This window comes from Chrysemys picta, chromosome 13, assembly GCF_011386835.1.
Source record: "Chrysemys picta bellii isolate R12L10 chromosome 13, ASM1138683v2, whole genome shotgun sequence".
Taxonomy (NCBI): domain Eukaryota; kingdom Metazoa; phylum Chordata; order Testudines; family Emydidae; genus Chrysemys; species Chrysemys picta.
In genome coordinates this window covers 39389460-39408252 of record NC_088803.1, presented here as the reverse complement: position 1 = coordinate 39408252, position 18793 = coordinate 39389460, and the positions used below count along the sequence as shown (strand labels likewise).

The 18793-nt window shown below is 42.0% G+C and overlaps 1 protein-coding gene across 1 annotated transcript in view; it reads left to right on the top strand.

The window, feature by feature from the left end:
- The first annotated feature begins 232 nt into the window (after positions 1-232).
- Positions 233-18793, top strand: part of PEDS1 (plasmanylethanolamine desaturase 1) — a 34238-nt gene continuing 15677 nt past the window's right edge. The window contains exons 1-2 of the mRNA XM_005286229.4: positions 233-605; positions 7039-7158. Coding sequence (XP_005286286.1) covers positions 308-605; positions 7039-7158 — 418 coding nt within the window. The 5' untranslated portion in view covers positions 233-307. The remainder of the gene's footprint in view (positions 606-7038; positions 7159-18793) is intronic.

Genomic DNA, 18793 nt, shown 5'->3' with positions numbered 1-18793 from the left:
GCTGGCAGAGGTGCTGCTGCAGATGTGAAACCCCGCCCCATGAAGGCCATCCGTGCAATGGCGCGTCTCCAGATGTGATACCCCGCCCCCTGTTAATACAGCGAGCAGAGGATGTGCTCCAGATGCGAAGGCCTCTGTTGTCTTGCCATTGGCTGAGACATAGCAACCGCTGGTTTCCATTGGCCGAAAGGCGGTGCGGGAGTGGAGGTGATTGGACGAGCGGTGCTGGGGCGTAGCTGGCCACTCCCCCTCCTCTGGCCGGCGACTCCCGGCAGGCAAGTAAGTGCGGCTGCCCCAGCTAGTGTCGATGCCTGTGGCGCGAGCGGTCGCACTGGGCGGTTCCCTTGGCCCTGGAGCCCTGTTGCCCGGGCCGCAGCCCGAAGCCGACACGCTGCCTCTGGCCGGGGCCCGGGAGCAGGCGGCGGAGCGGCGAGGCCGGGCCATGGCGAGCGGCGGGGACGAGTGCGCCCGGCTCCAGGCGAACGGGGCCGGCACGGAGCTGGAGGCCGAGGCCGTCTACGCGCAGGAGGAGTTCGAGTGCAGCAGCCGGCGCTGGGGAGCCCAGCACGTCGGGGCGCGGGAGCTGGCGGAGCTCTACTCCCCAGGTGCGCAGGGGGACCGGGCAGGGGCTCTGCCCCGCTGGGTAGGGGGCGCGGCGGGGTCGGGGAACGGGGGGCTCTGCTCCGGGAGTGGGGTGGGGTATAGGGGGCGTGGTGGGCGGGGGAGGGGGGTGTAGGCAGTATGGGGGGTATAAGGGGAACTGGGGGGATGCAGGGGGGTTATAGAAGTGGAGGGGAGGCTCTGCATGGGAGGGGGGAAAGGCAGCCCTATTCTTCCCCAAGTGATGCCCAGGCAGGAAAACACCCTCTTTCCTCCCCACCCACCCCCTGGTGGCTAAGCTACAACTTCAAGCCCCCTCACCTAGGCCAGGCAGATGTTGGAGGGAGCAGCCTCATGTACTGCACCCCCAGAGTTGAGTGGGGTTTCTTTCCCCCTTGGATCAAGCAAGTAACTAGGTATGAACCCTTCTTTCCATGGGCTAGGGCAGGGGTAAGCAACCTATAGCACGTGTGCTGAAGGCGGCACACAAGCTGATTTTCAGTGGCACTCACGCTGCCCTCCTGGCCACCGGTTTGGGGGACTCTGCATTTTAATGTAATTTTAAATGAAGCTTCTTAAACATTTTAAAAATCTTATTTACTTTACATACAACAATAGTTTAGTTCTATATTATAGACTTATAGACAGAGACCTTCTAAAAACATTAAAATGTATTACTGGCATGCAAAACCTTACATTAGAATGAATAAATGAAGACTCAGCACACCATTTCTGAAAGGTTGCCAACCCCTGGGCTAGGACATAAGCTCTTAGGCTGGTAGTATTCATTTGAAGGGACTTGTCCAAGGGGTCTGACTTCTCAATTTGAGACCTGAGGAGGAAGCCCCCTGGCCTTGTTGCCTTTGTAGCCAGACAGGGAATTTCACTTGAAGTGAATCCCATGGGGATGGGATGTGGGAGGAGGGCTGGGCCTGGCCTGGACCCTCATGCTCTCTGTGGAGCAGCTGATGATTTGAGCTGAACTTAACATGTCAGGTCTGAGGAGTGTGTCTGAGTGGAGGATGGTGCTGAAACCAGGCTGCCACCTGTCAGTTTTCTTGTAATTCACTCTGCAGGGCAACCAAGTATGCTCCATAGGGGCCACCATGTGGCACACAACTGGTCAAGTCAAACCACAGGTTAGGGCGTTTGGACCAGGAAAAGTCCAGTGATGGAGGTCCATAATGGATGTGGAATGGACAGTTGGGCGTGTGGGGCAGTAAGCGCAGTAGTCTGGGACCCATGGGAGAAGATGGAAGAAGAACAGATGCTTGGATAGAGAGGCGGTCTGAGGAAAGTGCAGTGACAGCAACAGGGCCCTTTGAGGTGACCAAGAGGGAGACAGGCAGGAAGGAAAAGTCATTAGGAAGCTCGGCAGTGAACAGGGTTTGGGAAGTAAAAGCGAGTGGAAGGGAGGCAACAGAAGACTGCTGAGGCGGGGGGAAGCTGGGAGCCTGAGAGATCCACTTTCCAAAGCTAAGTGAGCTTTAGGTGATTTCCTTACTGCCTGGAAAGGCAAAACGCCGCCTTCCTTGGCTCCAGACAGCAAGGCCTGTGCATGCCAAGAGAGGCATAGGGCTGCAGCATGTGGCAAATCAGCTACCTAGCTTAGTTGTCTCTCCCAGGTCTGCAGAGGGAAAAGGCTGACAGGAGAGATCTTTTTATTCTTCAAACTACTAACGCAACACAACCCCTACCCCTCAAGATCTAGACACGGAAGTTATTGTTAACTTCCCATATCAAAGGGCTTTTTTTGTCATCCTTCTTGGGAACACTGTGAAACAGCAATGTCCCACACTTGGTATCTGTGTTCAGTGTGACATGTGTCTTGTGAAGATATCTGGAATGAACTCATCTGAAGCAGAACTGCAATAATATACACTTAATACGAGGCACTCCATGGTTTTTCTGTACTCTTTTTAGATGAATTTTAATTGTTTGAATTTATTATTTTTATCAGTAATACCCAGCACTTACATATCAATTTTCAAAAAGAGATTGCAAAGCACTTAGAAAAGATAGTTGGCTGTATCCCTATTTTACAGATGGGGAAAGTGAGGTATGGAGAAGCTAAATGACTTGCTGTCTAGGCCAAATAGTTGAGTCAGACAGACTGGAATCCAGGTCCATTGATTCCAGCCCAGTGTTCCAGCCCCTAGAGCATGCAGCCTTCCCTGTTGCCTAGCAAGAGAAATTGTTTCCCTTTCCGCACCCCAGTCTTGCAGTTCAAGTCTTGTCTCCCAGCAAGGCAGTATCAACAGAAATATTCATGGCATTGGCATGTACTAGTGATATGGTGCTTTGAGATTGGGGCGGGGAGGTTAATTTTTTTCATACCCGTTATCAAACTTTGCTGCGTGTCATTTTTTTAGCCCAAACCATCGATGTGCAATCATGCAGTGGAAATAGTTGCAGAAACTCATCCTAATATTACTTTCTATGAGTGGAAAAATATATTAATTCTTTGGAATGAAGGGTAAGGAGTAATTTTCGATGCCATTGTCATTTCCAACAGATTCCTCCTAAGATGAGAGCTTTAATCTTCAGAAAGAGGAAAAAATACATATTTCAGCACTCAGTGAAACTGTGCCTATTGCTGTTTCCAGCAAAACAGCCATAAACGGCAGTTCAGCTAAAACAGCTTAGCTCACAGATTTGAGGTGATTAGGAAAAATAAACTTCACACACAGGCAGAACATGAATATCAGTGAATGCATTTAAGTGTCTTAGCTTTTCAGTTTTCTGGATTGTTTATTTCAAGTGACATACCCACTTGAACTTTTTTCTCTACATTGGTCATACCACAGCTGTGCTGAAAGATCAGACCATTAATCCAAGTATGCTAACCTAACCCCAGCAGAGACTGCCTAGGCATCAAAGGAAGGTGGCCAATAATTTCCTTGCTGACTTTGTCATGGCTTATAGCGGAAGAACTTCTTCCTTACTCTCTCTAGTAGTCTGTTTACTCTCTGAAGTATGAGACTACTACCTTTACCTTCAGCTACAGATAAAAATTAGGGAGCAGTGCATATTGTGGATTTTATAGGGGGTTTTATACCAGTAACTCACTAATGCTAGTAGGAATTAAATGTGTGAACCCTTTATGCACTGGTGGGACCACACTGCAAGTTCCATAAGTAAGCATATTCTGATACTGTGGGGGTCCAAATATGAAGCTAGAATAATGACTTTGGGGGGGGAATGACAAATAGTTCCTAGGTACATTGAGAATGTCTACATGGAGAAACTTCCTGGCGTAACTATACTGCTATAACTTCACAAGTAGACATTTTTATTCTGGAATAAGAGTGTCTTTTTCCAGTTCAGCTCATGTCACTTTGGCTTATTTCCATAATCCTTTTTTAAAATGGTAAAATGCCTCTCTGGCAACTATTAAAGTTCACATGTTCCATAAATATCAGGTGATCAGTGCTGACTTGCACTCTGGTCAATCAGTTGCAAGTCTGGCCAAGATTGGGGCCATATTCCTGGTTTCAGATGTCAGTATGAAGAGAGTGGTCTTGGTATCCCTAGTATGCAGAGTTCCAGGGCTCTAGTCACACACCTTGGGACATGCGAAGAAGTGCCTTGATCTTTCCCACATTGTCAACTAATTGCTCCTTGTGGACCTCTTAAGTTAGCTCTTCTAATCAGGGTGCCACTTCTCCTTGCGGAATGTGGATGTTAATTAACTTTAACTTCGGGTACCTTGGAGGCCTTTTTAGAGCAGCCTTTCATATTGTTACCTTCTGCCTCTTTGAAAACCTGTTCTTTTTGGTGTTCCTTTAATCACTTTTGCTCTTTTTACAAAGTCATCTGCTATCCCAGGATCCAGCTTTACAATTTAGATACGTCCATCCTTCTCCGAACAAAATTCTGCAGTGGTGAGATTAGGACATGTTTACTTTTTAAGATTCTTATTCCCATCCAATTCTATTTCTGAATTATTAAAGCAATGCTTTCTGGGCATGCCATATTACTCAGCCTACTGGAGAATAACAAAATGCCCTGCTCGTCATACCAGACCCTTGATCACCATGATTTTTTTTTTGCTCCTCTGTATACAGCTCAGCAAGGTTTTCCCTAACAATTGGAAACAGGTATTAAACCTAAGTTGGCACTGATTGACTGTTTTCTACACTACAAAAAGTATCCCTTACTGATGGTTGATATAGAATCATAGAATATCAGGGTTGGAAGGGACCTCAGGAGGTCATCTAGCCCAACCCCCTGCTCAAAGCAGGAACAATCCCCAACTTTTTATTTATTTATTTATTTATTTTTTGGCCCCAGTTCCCTAAATGGCCCCCTCCAGGGTTGTGGGTTCAATCCTTGGTTTAGCAGGCCAATGCTCAAACCACTGAGCTATCCCTCCCTTCCAACAGGTACATTTGAACTGGTGCTGAACATGATTTATCTGTAAAAGTAGTGGCTAACTATGTTCAGCACCTTTTCAGAAAAGAGTTAACTTTTAATAACTTGTACTTGACAATGCTTACAGTTAAACTGTGTTCAGCACCATATCAGCTCTGTTGCTGCTGACATTTGTTGTCAGCAGTGAGAGAGTTGCTAGAGCAGATGAGATCTAAGAAGGGGGAGTGATTGGGACTTCTCACATCTGATAGAATATTCAGGATATTCATGACCAGTAACTACATCAACTGTTGTTCTTACTGGCCACTTTAAAAGATTGTAAATTCACTTTTTTTATTTTGTCTGAGGAAGCAAAGGCATATCAGATAGTGTCTCACTGTCCTAAACTTAAGTATCTCTTGATTAGCCAGTAGCGGGTGCTTTCTAGCTCTGATTCCCTGCAAATCAGAACCTTCCTAGAGTGTAATTCTATCCTGAAACACATGCTTCCTCTTTGTAAAGGTAAAGAGTGAGCATTTGTTGAAATGTGAAGAACTGTAGCAAGATTCAACTGAAATGACTGATTCTTAGACCGCACCTTCTTGTGTCTTCCCAAGTGTCCCAGAGTATCTTGTCTTAGCTGTATGCCCTGTTATTTCACAGTACAGTAGAACCTCAGAGTTATGAAAAACTTGAGAATGGAGGTTGTTCATAACTGACATGTTCATAACTCTGAACAAAACAATATGGTGGTTCTTTCAAAAGCTTACAACTGAATGTTGACTTAATACAACTTTGAAACTTTACTGTGTAGAAGAAAAATGCTGCTTTCCCTTTATTTTTTTAGTAGTTTAACACAGTCCTCTCCCCCCCTCCCCCCCCCCCCGCTGCTGCCTGATTGCGTATTTCCAATTCTAAATGAGGTGTGTGGTTGACTGGTGTTTGTAACTCTGAGGTTCTACTGTATACAAAGTTCTGAATGTGACTGGGAGTCAGGACTCCTGGGCTCTATTCCCAGCTCTGTCACAGACCCACCTTGGTTAAGCAATTTAACCTGTCTGTGCCTCTGTTTAACACTCAGAATTATCATGCCTCACAGGCATTCACTAGGGAGGGAAAAGGTGTTCTTAATTTGAGATGGCTAATTTGAGGTAAAATCCTAGGGAAGATTAGGCAGTTGATCATTTTCATACAAGTTATCAGGCTCAGATAAAGGCTGTCAGGGAGGCTAGTCTTTAATATTACTTGCTAACTTGTGTGAAAATAAAAAACTCCCTTGTTTTAACTAACTCAAGTTAAGGGTTTTTTCCCCTAGTAAAGATAAGGCCGTGGAGGTTTTTTTTTTGGGGGGGGGGGAGGGTTAATGCCTAAAGAGCTTTGAGAGCCACATATAAAGATGTTATGAAAGCAGCTCTGCTGCGGCACGGGAATACCAGAGAATGCATTTTCCTGTTCATTCATGTTTGAAAATGAAACATATAAAAACAGTTTCTGTTCATTTCCTTAATATGATGGAAGCTTTTCATGACCAGTTTTAAAATAGCCTCTGTACATGGATATGGGGGACAAAGTACTTCAGTCACTATATCTGAGACTCCTAAGACTGAAAGGTAAAAAGCCTGCTGAAGGAAAATCAGCACTTTGAGGCTGAACTTCACTCCTGCTGACAACAGTGAAAATGTGCCATTAGCAGTGAAGTGGTGTGCTGCTTCCTGTTCTTGCGTAGAAAAGGTGTGGCAGCTACAAAAGCAAGACCAAAGCTGCTGAAGGGCTTGACAGTGAACACTGCAAGAAGGAAACTGAAAACTATGCGGAAAGATGTTTTTTCTGTCCTTTTTATTTTTTTTATTTATTTGATTTTTATTTATTTATTTAAATAATGGTGCATAGCGGAGGAGTGTCTCTGACATGAGACAAAATATACTGTTCCCACCACTAAATAAGTTTCTGCCTCATCATTTCTAAACAACATGAAAGAGGAGAAACTGAGCAAATCATACAGGCAATAGATTACTATAGTACCTTGGCTTTTAATCCCAAAGTGTTTCAAATATTACTGTTAATGTGCCCTCTTTTGTTCAACAGGGAAAAGACTGCAAGAATGGATCAGTGTCATCTTATGCTTCTGTCTGATCTCTTTCAACTTCTACAATCTCCTCTCCTACTTGAGCCTGGACCATACTCTCTCAGTTATTGTTGGGATATGTAAGTAGAAGTCATTCACAAGGTAGTAACTGAATTGTAATAACATAAATGTTCATCATTCCCTGGTCACTGAAATGCATTTTGTGAAGCTGGAAGTATATGCGTGATCATAAGCATTTGTTCAGATTCTTGTCTCCTAGTTGAGGAGAGTGGTAATGAGTATCTGCAACTAAATATTCAGTGTAGGGTGCCACTTCAAATTAAAGTTCATCACTACTCTGGCTGTTGTTCCAACCATTTCTGTGCTCTTGTCTTGTAGATGAAATGGCTTTGCCTTGTAGAATAATGCTCACCTCTGTATGTGCTCTTCATCAGTGGACCTCAAAGAATTTTACAAAGGAGGTCAGAAGGATCACTAATTCTGATATTTTTTCCCATGTTTTTTTTTAATTTCTTTGAAATAATTACACGAGACTTGTTCAAAAGATAAATAACTGAGTTACAAAATTATTATGGATATTTATCCATTTAAATAAATGCCTGCTATAGAAAGTCTTTAGGATTGTACCATTAAGGTGGGTACAAAGAAAGATCTTGGTTCTGAATTGTCAGACATCTGTAAAATTTGGGCTTTTGGAGATGTACGCTCTTCCTTAGTGTCTCTGATTATATTACAAATGTGGAAATAAAGACATGTCAGGAGTATCAGAATCTGAGACCTGGCCTTCACCTTCAAAATGTTAACTCTATCATTTAACTGAGATTGCAGGTCTTTTCTGCTAGCTCCTTGTTGTAAGTAATCCATAAAGAAGTGACTTTTGATTGGTTTTTAGTCTGTTGGACTGGAAACCCATAAATGCAAATTGGAAAGATAAAGTAAACAGATCAGATTGCCAGACAAAATCTGGTCTGTTTACTTTATCTTCCCAATTTGCATTTATAGGTGCCCAGATTGCCAGGGACAGTCTAGTCCTTTTGCCTTGCTCTGGTGGTACAAAGGGGTTGAAAGCTGACTGGATTGCTTGAGCAGAGAGGTGCTTCTGCTTAAGGGAATGCATAGCAGGCTCCTACTTTGTTCCCTTGTCCCTGCACTGAAATAGGGGGAAAGTGTTGGGAGAGGAGGCTTCTGGCTGAAAGCATTGTTGCATCCTGATATTATCAGCAGGAATGGAGGGTTCTTTGGCTGCTCTGAATTATACTGGAGCTGGTGAAGAGCCAAATTTGCTCCTCCCGTGGGGCACCCCTCCCACAGGCAGCACCACAGAGAATCTGGCCTGATCACTTTCTGTACCTATTGTGGACTAGTTTGGGAATTTCTGGGGAAAATTTGTGTTTGGAACTACTAATTGCCTTTTTTCCAGACTTTCATCATTCACATTGTATCACATGATGTTACACCAGTGACAGTGATGCTTATCCACCTTACTAAAATGCTCTGAGATCTACTGGCAAAACTTGTACACTTTGTTTTATTTTCTGTTACAATCGTCAATACAATTTTACTGATAAATTGTGGCGAGATTCAGAGGGGAAAAGGAATTATGAAAAAAACCCACTAAGTGCGAGTCCTCAGATTGGGGGGGGGGGGGGAAAACAACTACCAAATAAGTTACTAAAAATAGGGAAAGAGAATACAGTATGGAAGGCTGTAAAATGTGTTCTTATCAACACAGGTTATATGCTGTGCTACTTCACTATCTCATTTCAGGGTTCATAGCATACAGGATTTGTGAATCTGAATAGCAATTATTTTTAATATCTGATGTGTTGGAAGTTGTTTGTAGTGAACTCCTGCTATAGTAGTTCTGCTTCATGATAGGCAGAATTACAAGAAATCAAGTATTTCAATCTCATAACTTATTTATGGCAACCCTCAATTTATAGGGACAGATTCAACCCCATAGATGGAATGTATGTTGTGTGGATTTAACAGAACACAAAACTGAGTTGAAGGTGGTTCTGGTATATTAGAATTGGGCTCCATGTAACAAGTTGCACTCTTAACAACTTGAAATGCTGCCCAATGTACAGAGGGCAAAAAGCATCCCCAGGTGCCAAATATATCTGCTTTGAAGAGTCAGCATTCTAGTGGAATGAGATTGCTTCAAAAGAACGCCACTGTGATTCTGTGTTGCATGGAGACTGTAATGGGAATCTGCAGAGAAAGTATTAGAGAGAGCATGCTACCTTGGCATAGTGCTTGGCTTAGATTGTATGTTCTCCTAACTATCTGACAAACTGTAGGTTAAATACTGGTTTCTCAACAAAGCATGATGCTAACAAACGTCCCTAAAATGCTAACTTTCTGCCTCCTCTAGTGTATGTGACTTTTGTACCATATACTAAGGATGAATGGTAAGGAAAAATATAAACATGGGCTTTACAGTAACTGCTTTATTAATGAATAGAAAAGAGCATATTTGCAGATGAATACCCTAAACTCTTCTCAGCTGCTGTGCTTTCTAATATGCTTGTTCTCTGAGAAGGAGCCTTGAATAAATATAATGTGAGCTGTATGTTTCACATTGTTCCTGTGGGTGGTGAATGGGAATCTAAATCCCAGTTCAGTGTGAGCAGTATTACTTATTACAGGATACCAAGCAAGTACGACAGCTATTAGATATTGCTTGCTCTTGGAACCTGAGCAGTAAGACTGCTTGGCCAGTTCTCAGTGGCTCTTAAACTTGTTTTTTGCTCATTTCGGTGGTGGTGGTTTTTTTTTTTTTTTTTTTTTTCTCCTTTCACTTCAATTTTAGAATGTTGTCCCCTCTTCCCTTCTCTGTTTCCCATTTATGGGATGGTGGTGAAGAGAGAATGACATCTTGCATGGGAATTATCCCATGATCAAGAGACGATAGATAGGGGAAGAAGTCGGCAATTATTTTTAACTAGGGTGGATAAAAATCAATGATTTTTAAAAAATTGTTTTTTATTTAAATTGGATTATTTTGATAAAATGCTTTTTGAGGGAAAAAACTATCTAAAGATAGATACACTATAGTTCAAAGATATCTCATCATGGAATAGGGATTATAAATTCTGATTCTATAGTATGAGACAATATATTCATGTAATGTTTAAGTAAAGTTTTGTAAATGAGTTCCAATAGTTCATGGATTAGGGACCCAATTTTATGGGGTTCCAGGGACTTCTGTATAGATTATTTAGGTTAATCTTTCTATCTACCCAATGGGACTCGGTGCTCAGTCTAGAAGATACCATCAGAGATGCTTAGTTTTGCAGTTCTCAAACTGTGGATTTGTGTCTCCAGACATAACATGTTTGTTAACAGCAAAAATGTTTTTAAATACATAATATATATATAGGTGAGAAATAAGACCTCAAATTTGTGTATGCAGAGTCAATCTCTCTAAAAGTTCAAAGTTTCAAAAAGTTCCATGAATAGAGGAGTGTTGGGGGTGGAATAGGTCCGGACAAGGAGAAGTCTGGAGATAAATGTGAAAAGGGAGGGACAGGCATTAGAAACAAAAGTGAAACTGAGCAGAAAGAACAGGAGTACTTGTGGCACCTTAGAGACTAACAAATGTATTAGAGCATAAGCTTTTGTGGACTACAGCCCACTTCTTCCGATGCATATGCATTATTACTTTATTGCACTCATTGCATATGCATATGCATCGGAAGAAGTGGGCTGTAGTCCACGAAAGCTTATGCTCTAATAAATTTGTTAGTCTCTAAGGTTTCAGAGTAGCAGCCGTGTTAGTCTGTATCCGCAAAAAGAAGAACAGGAGTACTTGTGGCAATTTGTTAGTCTCTAAGGTGCCACAAGTACTCCTGTTCTTTCTGCGGATACAGACTAACACGGCTGCTACTCTGAAACCTGTTTGAGCAGCATATTCCAGAAGTCTTGAGGTCTTCCTGAGTGTTGCCTTCATTGATTTGAGATCTACCATACCATTCTCTCACTAGAAGGGAAAACCTATAAGGGCAGCAGTCTGTAAAAGAGACCCAGTTTGGAAATAAGAACCATTCAAGAAATATATGTTTGCTGATGATTTAAAGAAAGTCACATCAGTGAACTGGTGGAAGTCACTTAAGCACTTGGATTCAGAGACTGTTGAAGTGTTAATCTCACTTTTAACAGCAGTAGCTTCTTCTGCTGGTGCAGAAAGAATATTTTCTTACTTTGGACTAATTCATTCCAAATTGAGAAATCGTTTGGGACCTGTAAAAGCAGGAAAGCTTTGCCACATTATGAATAAACAGGAAAATGAAAGAGAAGACGACTGAGTTAGATGCAGAAGCCAATATTTTAAGTTTCTCATATTGACCTGGCTAATGTCGATTTAATTTTATTTTAAATATTTCATTTAACTATTTTAGTTAAAAACAACTTTAACAAAAACAAACCTGATTTTAAAAAACTTGAATGTTTAACTAAATTCAAAAATTCATATTCTTGTTTTGTTAAAATATTATGTGTTTGCTGTTGAAGAAAAACATTCAGACTACATAACGCTATTGTTTTAGTTAACTACAACAATTTAAATGTCTGTCTGGTGATGACCTCCTCCTAATACAGCTCGGCAAGAAAATCCTCCAAATATTAATGATTAACCTGTTGAATTGGAGATAGTTCACTCCCAATGACTTCGTAAATATCTGCTTCAGTTACCTTTGGTAAATGAAATAACCAAACAATCATTCATTTTCTGATTTAGCTGTAAAACTAATCTGAAAATTTTCAAAATAAATCACTTTAAAAATGTATAGTGTATACCTTCTAAAAACTATACCTACATCTATCTGAGTTGTGAAGAATATGTATTAAGGTTATAACAACCAACAAGAATGCACTTTTATGTAGAAATCCATGATTAAATCGAGTCTTCTTGACTAGTGATTTACATCAAATCCACCCTGTGTTTAACCCATAATATCTGTTCCCAGACGGCTTTCTTCTCAGAAGGAACAGTGATGAAAGACTGAGCCCTTGGTTGTCCCAGTTACGAGCTTAACTGATAAGGTAGCCAATTCACTGATAATAGTGTTTAAATAGCAGTGAATGATTAAAGTAGCAGAATTTGGATTCTGTGTAAATATAGTAGTGTGGAAATAGCTGATAAACTATTCAAAAATGAGTCCAATAAAGTAATATAAATGTCACACAGCAACAAACAAGACGCTATGCTCTAATATTATTCCTCTGGAGAGGGAGATTATATCAGTGTTTCATTTGATCCAGGGTTACTTAATTTCCCTCATATGCTTTCCCCAACTTTGTCTTGTTTAAAAAAAACATTAAACACTTAAGGCCAAATTCAGCCCTACAGTAAGTGGGTGTATTTTATATTGACTTAAATGAGTGCACCTGCTGATCATGAGGTTGCTTTTGGTCCATAGTCAAGGATTCTTTGACTTTTTTTATAGTTGTTCTATTTCTGTATAATGTCATTCTGAGTATGGGAATGTAGAGAATTATTCATCCCTGCACAAATGGCTGTTCTGAGACCTCCAGAGTGCCTGAATCCCTGCTTTAGATGATCTCTGTCCCTGCTAAAGGGTTACCCCAGGGGTCATTTTGGCAAAACCCAAAGGGCTTTGAGCTAAAGAGCAGGAGTTATCTCGTTCTCTTATTGCAAAAGGTGGCATGGATTGGTGTGTGTTAATGTTATGAACCTGCTGTTGTGTCTAAAAGTTTTAATTTAAAGCTCTACATTTTTTTTTAATGATTTGAAGCAATTAGTAACAGTGGAAAGCTCCATTATTACTGCTGTGTCACTGGAGGTCTATAATGTTTAATTGAGAATCCTGAGCTAGATTCAATATTACCTGTCATTTGTTTGAATCCAGCACTGATCAGAGAGAATTGTTCCTTGTCACCTGTCTAGCCTATGAAATGAATTGTGGGGTTTCAGTCCATTTCTAGTGGATGGCCATTGCATTACAACATCCACTGACTGAGTTATTTGCCTCCTTTCTTGCTAGTGAAATTGCATGAGTTTTGGAGATAGGGGAGGGCTTTTCAATGGTGAGATGAATTGATTGGCTGTGTGGGGAAGCAGGTAGTGCTGCTGCCTGTGCTGTATCTGTTCTATGGGTAAACTGGAGTTCTGGCTGAAGGTTCCATTCACTAGCGCTACATTTTTCAATGTAAAAACAAAAGAAGTGGGAGGAGTTATTCCCTGTGAAGGTGAAAACATGGGAAACTAGCAAAAACCTGTTTAACTGTAAAATATTAAAGATCTAGAACTACTGCTGCAGTAGTAACTAATAGTTTTCTTGTCGTTAGTTTTTTGGTGCCCCTTCTTCGGGCTTGTTTGCAAAGTGTGTGTTTGAGCATGAGGTTCAGAGTGCCTGGAGATAAGACAGATGTGCCACCTCCACTTAAAACAGCACGCTAAAAATCACAGTGCGGATGTTGCAGCACTGACAGTGGTTCAGGCTGACCACCCAAGTCCAAGCCTGTTCAGCTCCTGGGTCCAAACTCAGGACGAGACCGAGACCCAGCATCCACGCTTCAGCACTCTAGCTCATGTGCAGCTAGCCAGTGTCTGTCTCTCCAGTCTGGGAGGCATGCTCCCAGCTGCAGTGCAGGCATACTTTAAATGGCCACATTACACTCCTTCTCTGTCAGTGCCTTACAGGATAGGAAAAACTCCTTTATTTTTTACTGTTGAATTTACTTAAAATATATTTAGTGACATTCACTGACTCCAGAAACACTTCCAACTCTAGGGGCCTGGATCCTGTGTGTGCAGGCTGTCACGAAGGCAGTCATTTGCCTGGGCGATGTGAGCAGATTCTTTTATTAGATATCATCTGACCTGGCATGTTGTAATGTGCTGTGCCAAATCATATGCTATGTGAGTCTCATGCAGGGAGAGAGGCTGGCCAAGAACTTTGTTTGGTTTCAGAACGATTTCTGAATTAAAGATTCTGTATTTGTTTGCTCAAAGGTGATCTAGAGAGGAAAGGAGAATTGAGATGGGCCTAATCCGGGCCTTTCCTGATGTGCACAGATGGCCTGAGAGGTTTGTTTTGTTTTTTTAAAGGGTGGGGGTTGTGTGTGGGGGGGCTTCTGCTTGCTTTTATGTTAGAAGTTCAGGTCTTGTTTGCTGTGGATCTCTCTCTAGTGACTGGAGAGCTGTGAAAAGTCTCATTGTGAGACAAAGCTGAGCTGTTTGAAGGGGAAGTGGTATTGAGTAAGACTATTTAAAACTCTGGGGGTTTTAACACTTTTATTTAACTCCATTGCTTACTGGCATGGATGTCTCTGCCAAATACTTAATACACCTGCCCTCTCTGGGTATGTCTACACTAGAAAAGTAAGTCAACCAGGGAGAGGAGGAGGCTGAGTTCTAGTTGCCAGGCCTACTTGTCAATTCCACAAGAGGAGCTGTGAAATTGACAAGACAGCCAACCGCCAATGTAAGGGATGCAGTGTCCTCAGACACTGCAATGCCTTAACTACATCATTGTAAGCCTTACGCCTCTCATGGACGTGGAGTTATTGTGTTGGTGTAGCAGGGCAATTACGTCCGCAGGAGGAAGATTGTAGAAACTGACATTATTAGGTCGATGTAAGCTGCATTATGTCTACCTAACTGTGTAGTGTAGACCAACCCTCAGTTAAAGTGAGACCTTGGACTACATTGTGAGACAGTACCTCCCCTCTCTATCCCCCCCACCTGCCCCACCCATTCTCCATGTAAGAAGCCCTACTGCAAAACTAGAGAGGACGAGACTTGCCGGTTTTGACATTGTAAATGGGTCTTCTCCCTTGTTTTTCAGTCCTTCAGTATGTCATAAAGCAGCCAAAAAAACACACAAAACAACAAATGCAGATGAAACTTAAAATCTTTTGTACCTTTAGGGCTGACTTGTGGTATTTGGTGTTATCTTTGTGTTTTAGAGGTTTATTAATTGCAATATTGTCATCAGACTGCAACTTGACAGATAAACTGAATCCAGATTGATAGTTTTTCTCCATTTCTTTCCTCTGTGCAGAAAAAAGTGATTAGCTATAAAACCTTAACTGATTGGCTGCTTTGTTGTAAAAGTTGATTTTTATCTTAGTTACTTTAAAAAAGATTGCTTAACTCTTATGTTACCTAAGTATCAAGTATGATCTATGTTGACTCTAGAACAAGTTCAAAGTCTGTCAGGATTAAGAGAAATTAATGGTTTTTTTACAATATAAGGTGCTTGGATATCCAAGTGACGAGTGCAGTATAAATCTTGGTAGACAGGAAGTGTATCCCTTCATCTTTTTGAAGTAGGTGCATTGAATTCCACGCTGTCTCAAGTACATACCCATGTGAGCACACTAACTCCATTAGAGCTAGCACAAGTGTGTCTAACCCAAGCTGAGAATCACACTAGTGTAAACATTTGTACATAGCCTGTTCTGAAAGAATAGATGTCTTGGTTAAAAAAATCCCACATTCAGTACTATTGCAGCTGCATTGCAGACGGGTGCAATGATTCTTATAAGTATGTAGCTGAATGCTCTGGGATCCCTCAAAGAGAAAGGTACTCTAGAAATATACATTATTTTATAAAACTGAGCCCTTTACCTTGAGCCCTACACATGCTGCACCATTGAAATGCTGCCAACTTTGGGGTGGAGGTGCTAGCTAGTGCTGCCGGAGGGAGTGTTGAACAGGCACGCTAGGGGCAGACACAGGCCTTGTATGAAGCGCACCATAGGATCCTGAAGGTATATTTGAGTATTATGTTATCCTCCAAAAGGGACCTCCAGAGTAAACTGCATGGTACTGCAAAGGGCTGCATTGATCCTGCTTGATTGGAACCAGAGACTTCAGAGAGTGTCGGTGTGTGGCAAGAGGCTTTGCTCACTAAGCCACCCAGGAGGTGAACTGCTGGGGGGAGGGGAGTCTTTTTAGCAAAGGAGCAAGTCTCCATTTTGGTTCTCCTGCAGCATCCTCTACTATACCAGCCTGCTCTGGGGTCCGCATGCTGCCATCGTTTTTCTGAAGAGACGGAGCAGAAGAGTTTCTATGTCAGTGTCCTCTGTATAACCATCAATTTTCAGTTCTAAACAGAATTCTAGACTAGTGCATGTGTAAGTGTGATAGGAAGGTCTCTCACTTCAATCCCATCTGGCTCTCCAGCTAGCTGGGTACATCCAAAGCAAGCTAGCTTTGTTGCTATTTTTTTTTTTTTAGTTGAAACTTGGTTCTTTAGTTTGCTGAACTGGGGCTGGGTTGTTTTGCTCAAGTCGTCTATCTGATAGATGTTTGCTTACGAGCCAATTTCTCTGGCCGATCCTTGTGTTTAGTGTCTGGCTCCCCAGCTGGTTTTGCTGGCAGCTTCTGGCTGTAACTCAAGCTACAGTGTCTGACAGGCTGTTTTCCATCTTTCTGGGCACTTCTTCCCTTCGGTACCTGTGACCGGTTAGATCACAGAAACCCCCTTGGGAGCTGCCACCCCATGTGCCGAGACTACTTCTATCCCTGTTTTACCTAGCTGATCAGGACTCCAGCACCCTGTCTTGCTGAGCCAGACACTCCCGTCTGCTCCAACACAGACCCAGGATCCGAATTACTTGAAAACCGCTCACAGAAGTGTGCTTGTTTTTAGCACTCAGATGCCCAACTCTCAATGGGGTCTAAACCCAAATAAATCCCTTTTACCCTGTATAAAGCTTATACAGGGTAAACTCATAAATTGTTCACCCTCTATAACACTGATCGAGAGAGATGCACAGTTGTTTGTTCCCCCAGGTATTAATACATACTCTGAGTTAATTACTAAGTAAAAAGTGATTTTTATTAAATACAGACAGTAGGATTTAAGTGGTTCCAAGTAGTAACAGACAGAACAAAGTAAGTCACCAAGCAAAGTAAAATAAAATGCGCAAATCTATGTCTAATCAAACTGAATACAGATAATCTCACTCTCAGAGATGCTTCAGTAAGTTTTTTCTCAGACTGGACACCTTCCAGGCCTGGGCACAATTTTCCCCTGGTACAGCTCTTGTTCTAGGTCAAGTGATAGCTAGGGGATTCTTCATGATGGCTTCTCTCATCCTCTTTGTTCTGTTCCACCCCTTTATATATCTTTTGCATAAGGCGGGAACCCTTTGTCCCTCTGGGTTTCCACCCCCCCCTCACTGGAAAAGCACCAGGTTAAAAATGGATTCCAGTTCAGGTGACATGATCACATATCACTGCAAGACTTCGTTACCCATTTGCCAGCACACACACACACACAGGAAGACTCGCAGGCAAAACACAGCCATCTGCAGACAATGGTCCTTGTTAATGGGAGTCATCAAGATTCCAAACCACCATTAATGGCCCACACTTTGCATAATTACAGTAGGCCCTCAGAGTTATATTTTATATTTCTAGTTTTAGATACAAGAATGGTACATTTATACAAATAGGATAATCACACTCAGTAGATTATAAGCTTTGTAATGATACCTTACAAGAGACCTTTTGCATGAAGCATATCCCAGTTACATTATATTCACTTATTATCATGTTTTTATAAAACCATATAGACTGCACAACGTCACAGTACCTTCTTAGATGTAACTCTTGTTTCTAAATTCCCCAATACACGCCTTAAAAGACACAACTTTAATGCAGCCAACTTCTGTCAGTTCCTCTCTAAGGGGACAGAGAGCATCTCAGGAGATGTTTCCATCCTTCTAGTACTTGCTTTTTGATTCTTTTGGATTGAACTGAATGAGACTCCCAATGTGTAAAGCTACCCAGCACAGGTTTCCCAGAACTGAGTCATTTGTTTCCTTAGTTGATTGAACAGAGAATGTGCCAGGCTGTCTGAGGAGAGCCTATCCTGTTCACTTTGAATTGCTGCTGCTGTTTTGCATCTAACTCTCTTCCCCTCACACTTTGGTAGTTTAACCAAAAGAACCTATTAGTTTGTTTCTCCCATAAGCATCTAACCTTCAGATGTAAAGTAAAAGGCTGAGACTCCTGCACTTTCTCCTCTAGGCCACACACTGTTTCTGGCTTTTTGGTGGACTCTTCCATTGTGTTCAGATGTGAGCTAAAATAGTGGGAGGCCAGGCAAGAGATACTGCTGTATTCTAATAAAGCATTTCTAAAAGAAGTGTAATACAGTGACTAGACCACATGTGGTTAGGAAACCAGGAGACCTGTGTTCCATCCAGGCGTTGCCACTGACTCGCCATGTGACCTTGGGTGGGGTGATTAATAACTGTTCCTCACTCTCCTCCTTTTGCCTCTCAGGAATACTTGTGGCTTAAATTTTGTAAAGTGCTTTGAGATCTTTGGCTGAAAGGTGCTGTAGAATAGCAAAATATTAGTAATAATTACACTTGGCAGAATAGTCATTCAGTGCCCTAATATTCAAACACATCGACCAATGTTTGTTTCAGGATTTCTGTTTAAATGTTCAGACAATACTATATATAAGTAGATTTTTATCATTAAACTATACTCACTTTTGAGTAAACTTTGTGCACTGTTTGTTTTGGGGGCAATGCAGCCAAGGTTAACATGTTCAGCAGGCTGTTGCTACTTGAGACAGTCACAAATTGTCTTGTCACCACACCCTCTGTGCTGCCCCAACTACCCCTGGTGGACATGTGACCAGTAGCTACAAAGTTTATCATTGTCTTGTGCTTGCTTGACCTTTGTTTGTTGGTTTTAATGTTCCCTGTAGATTAGATCAGGTGTTGCCAACCTGTGGGACACATGCAGTGGCAAAAGGA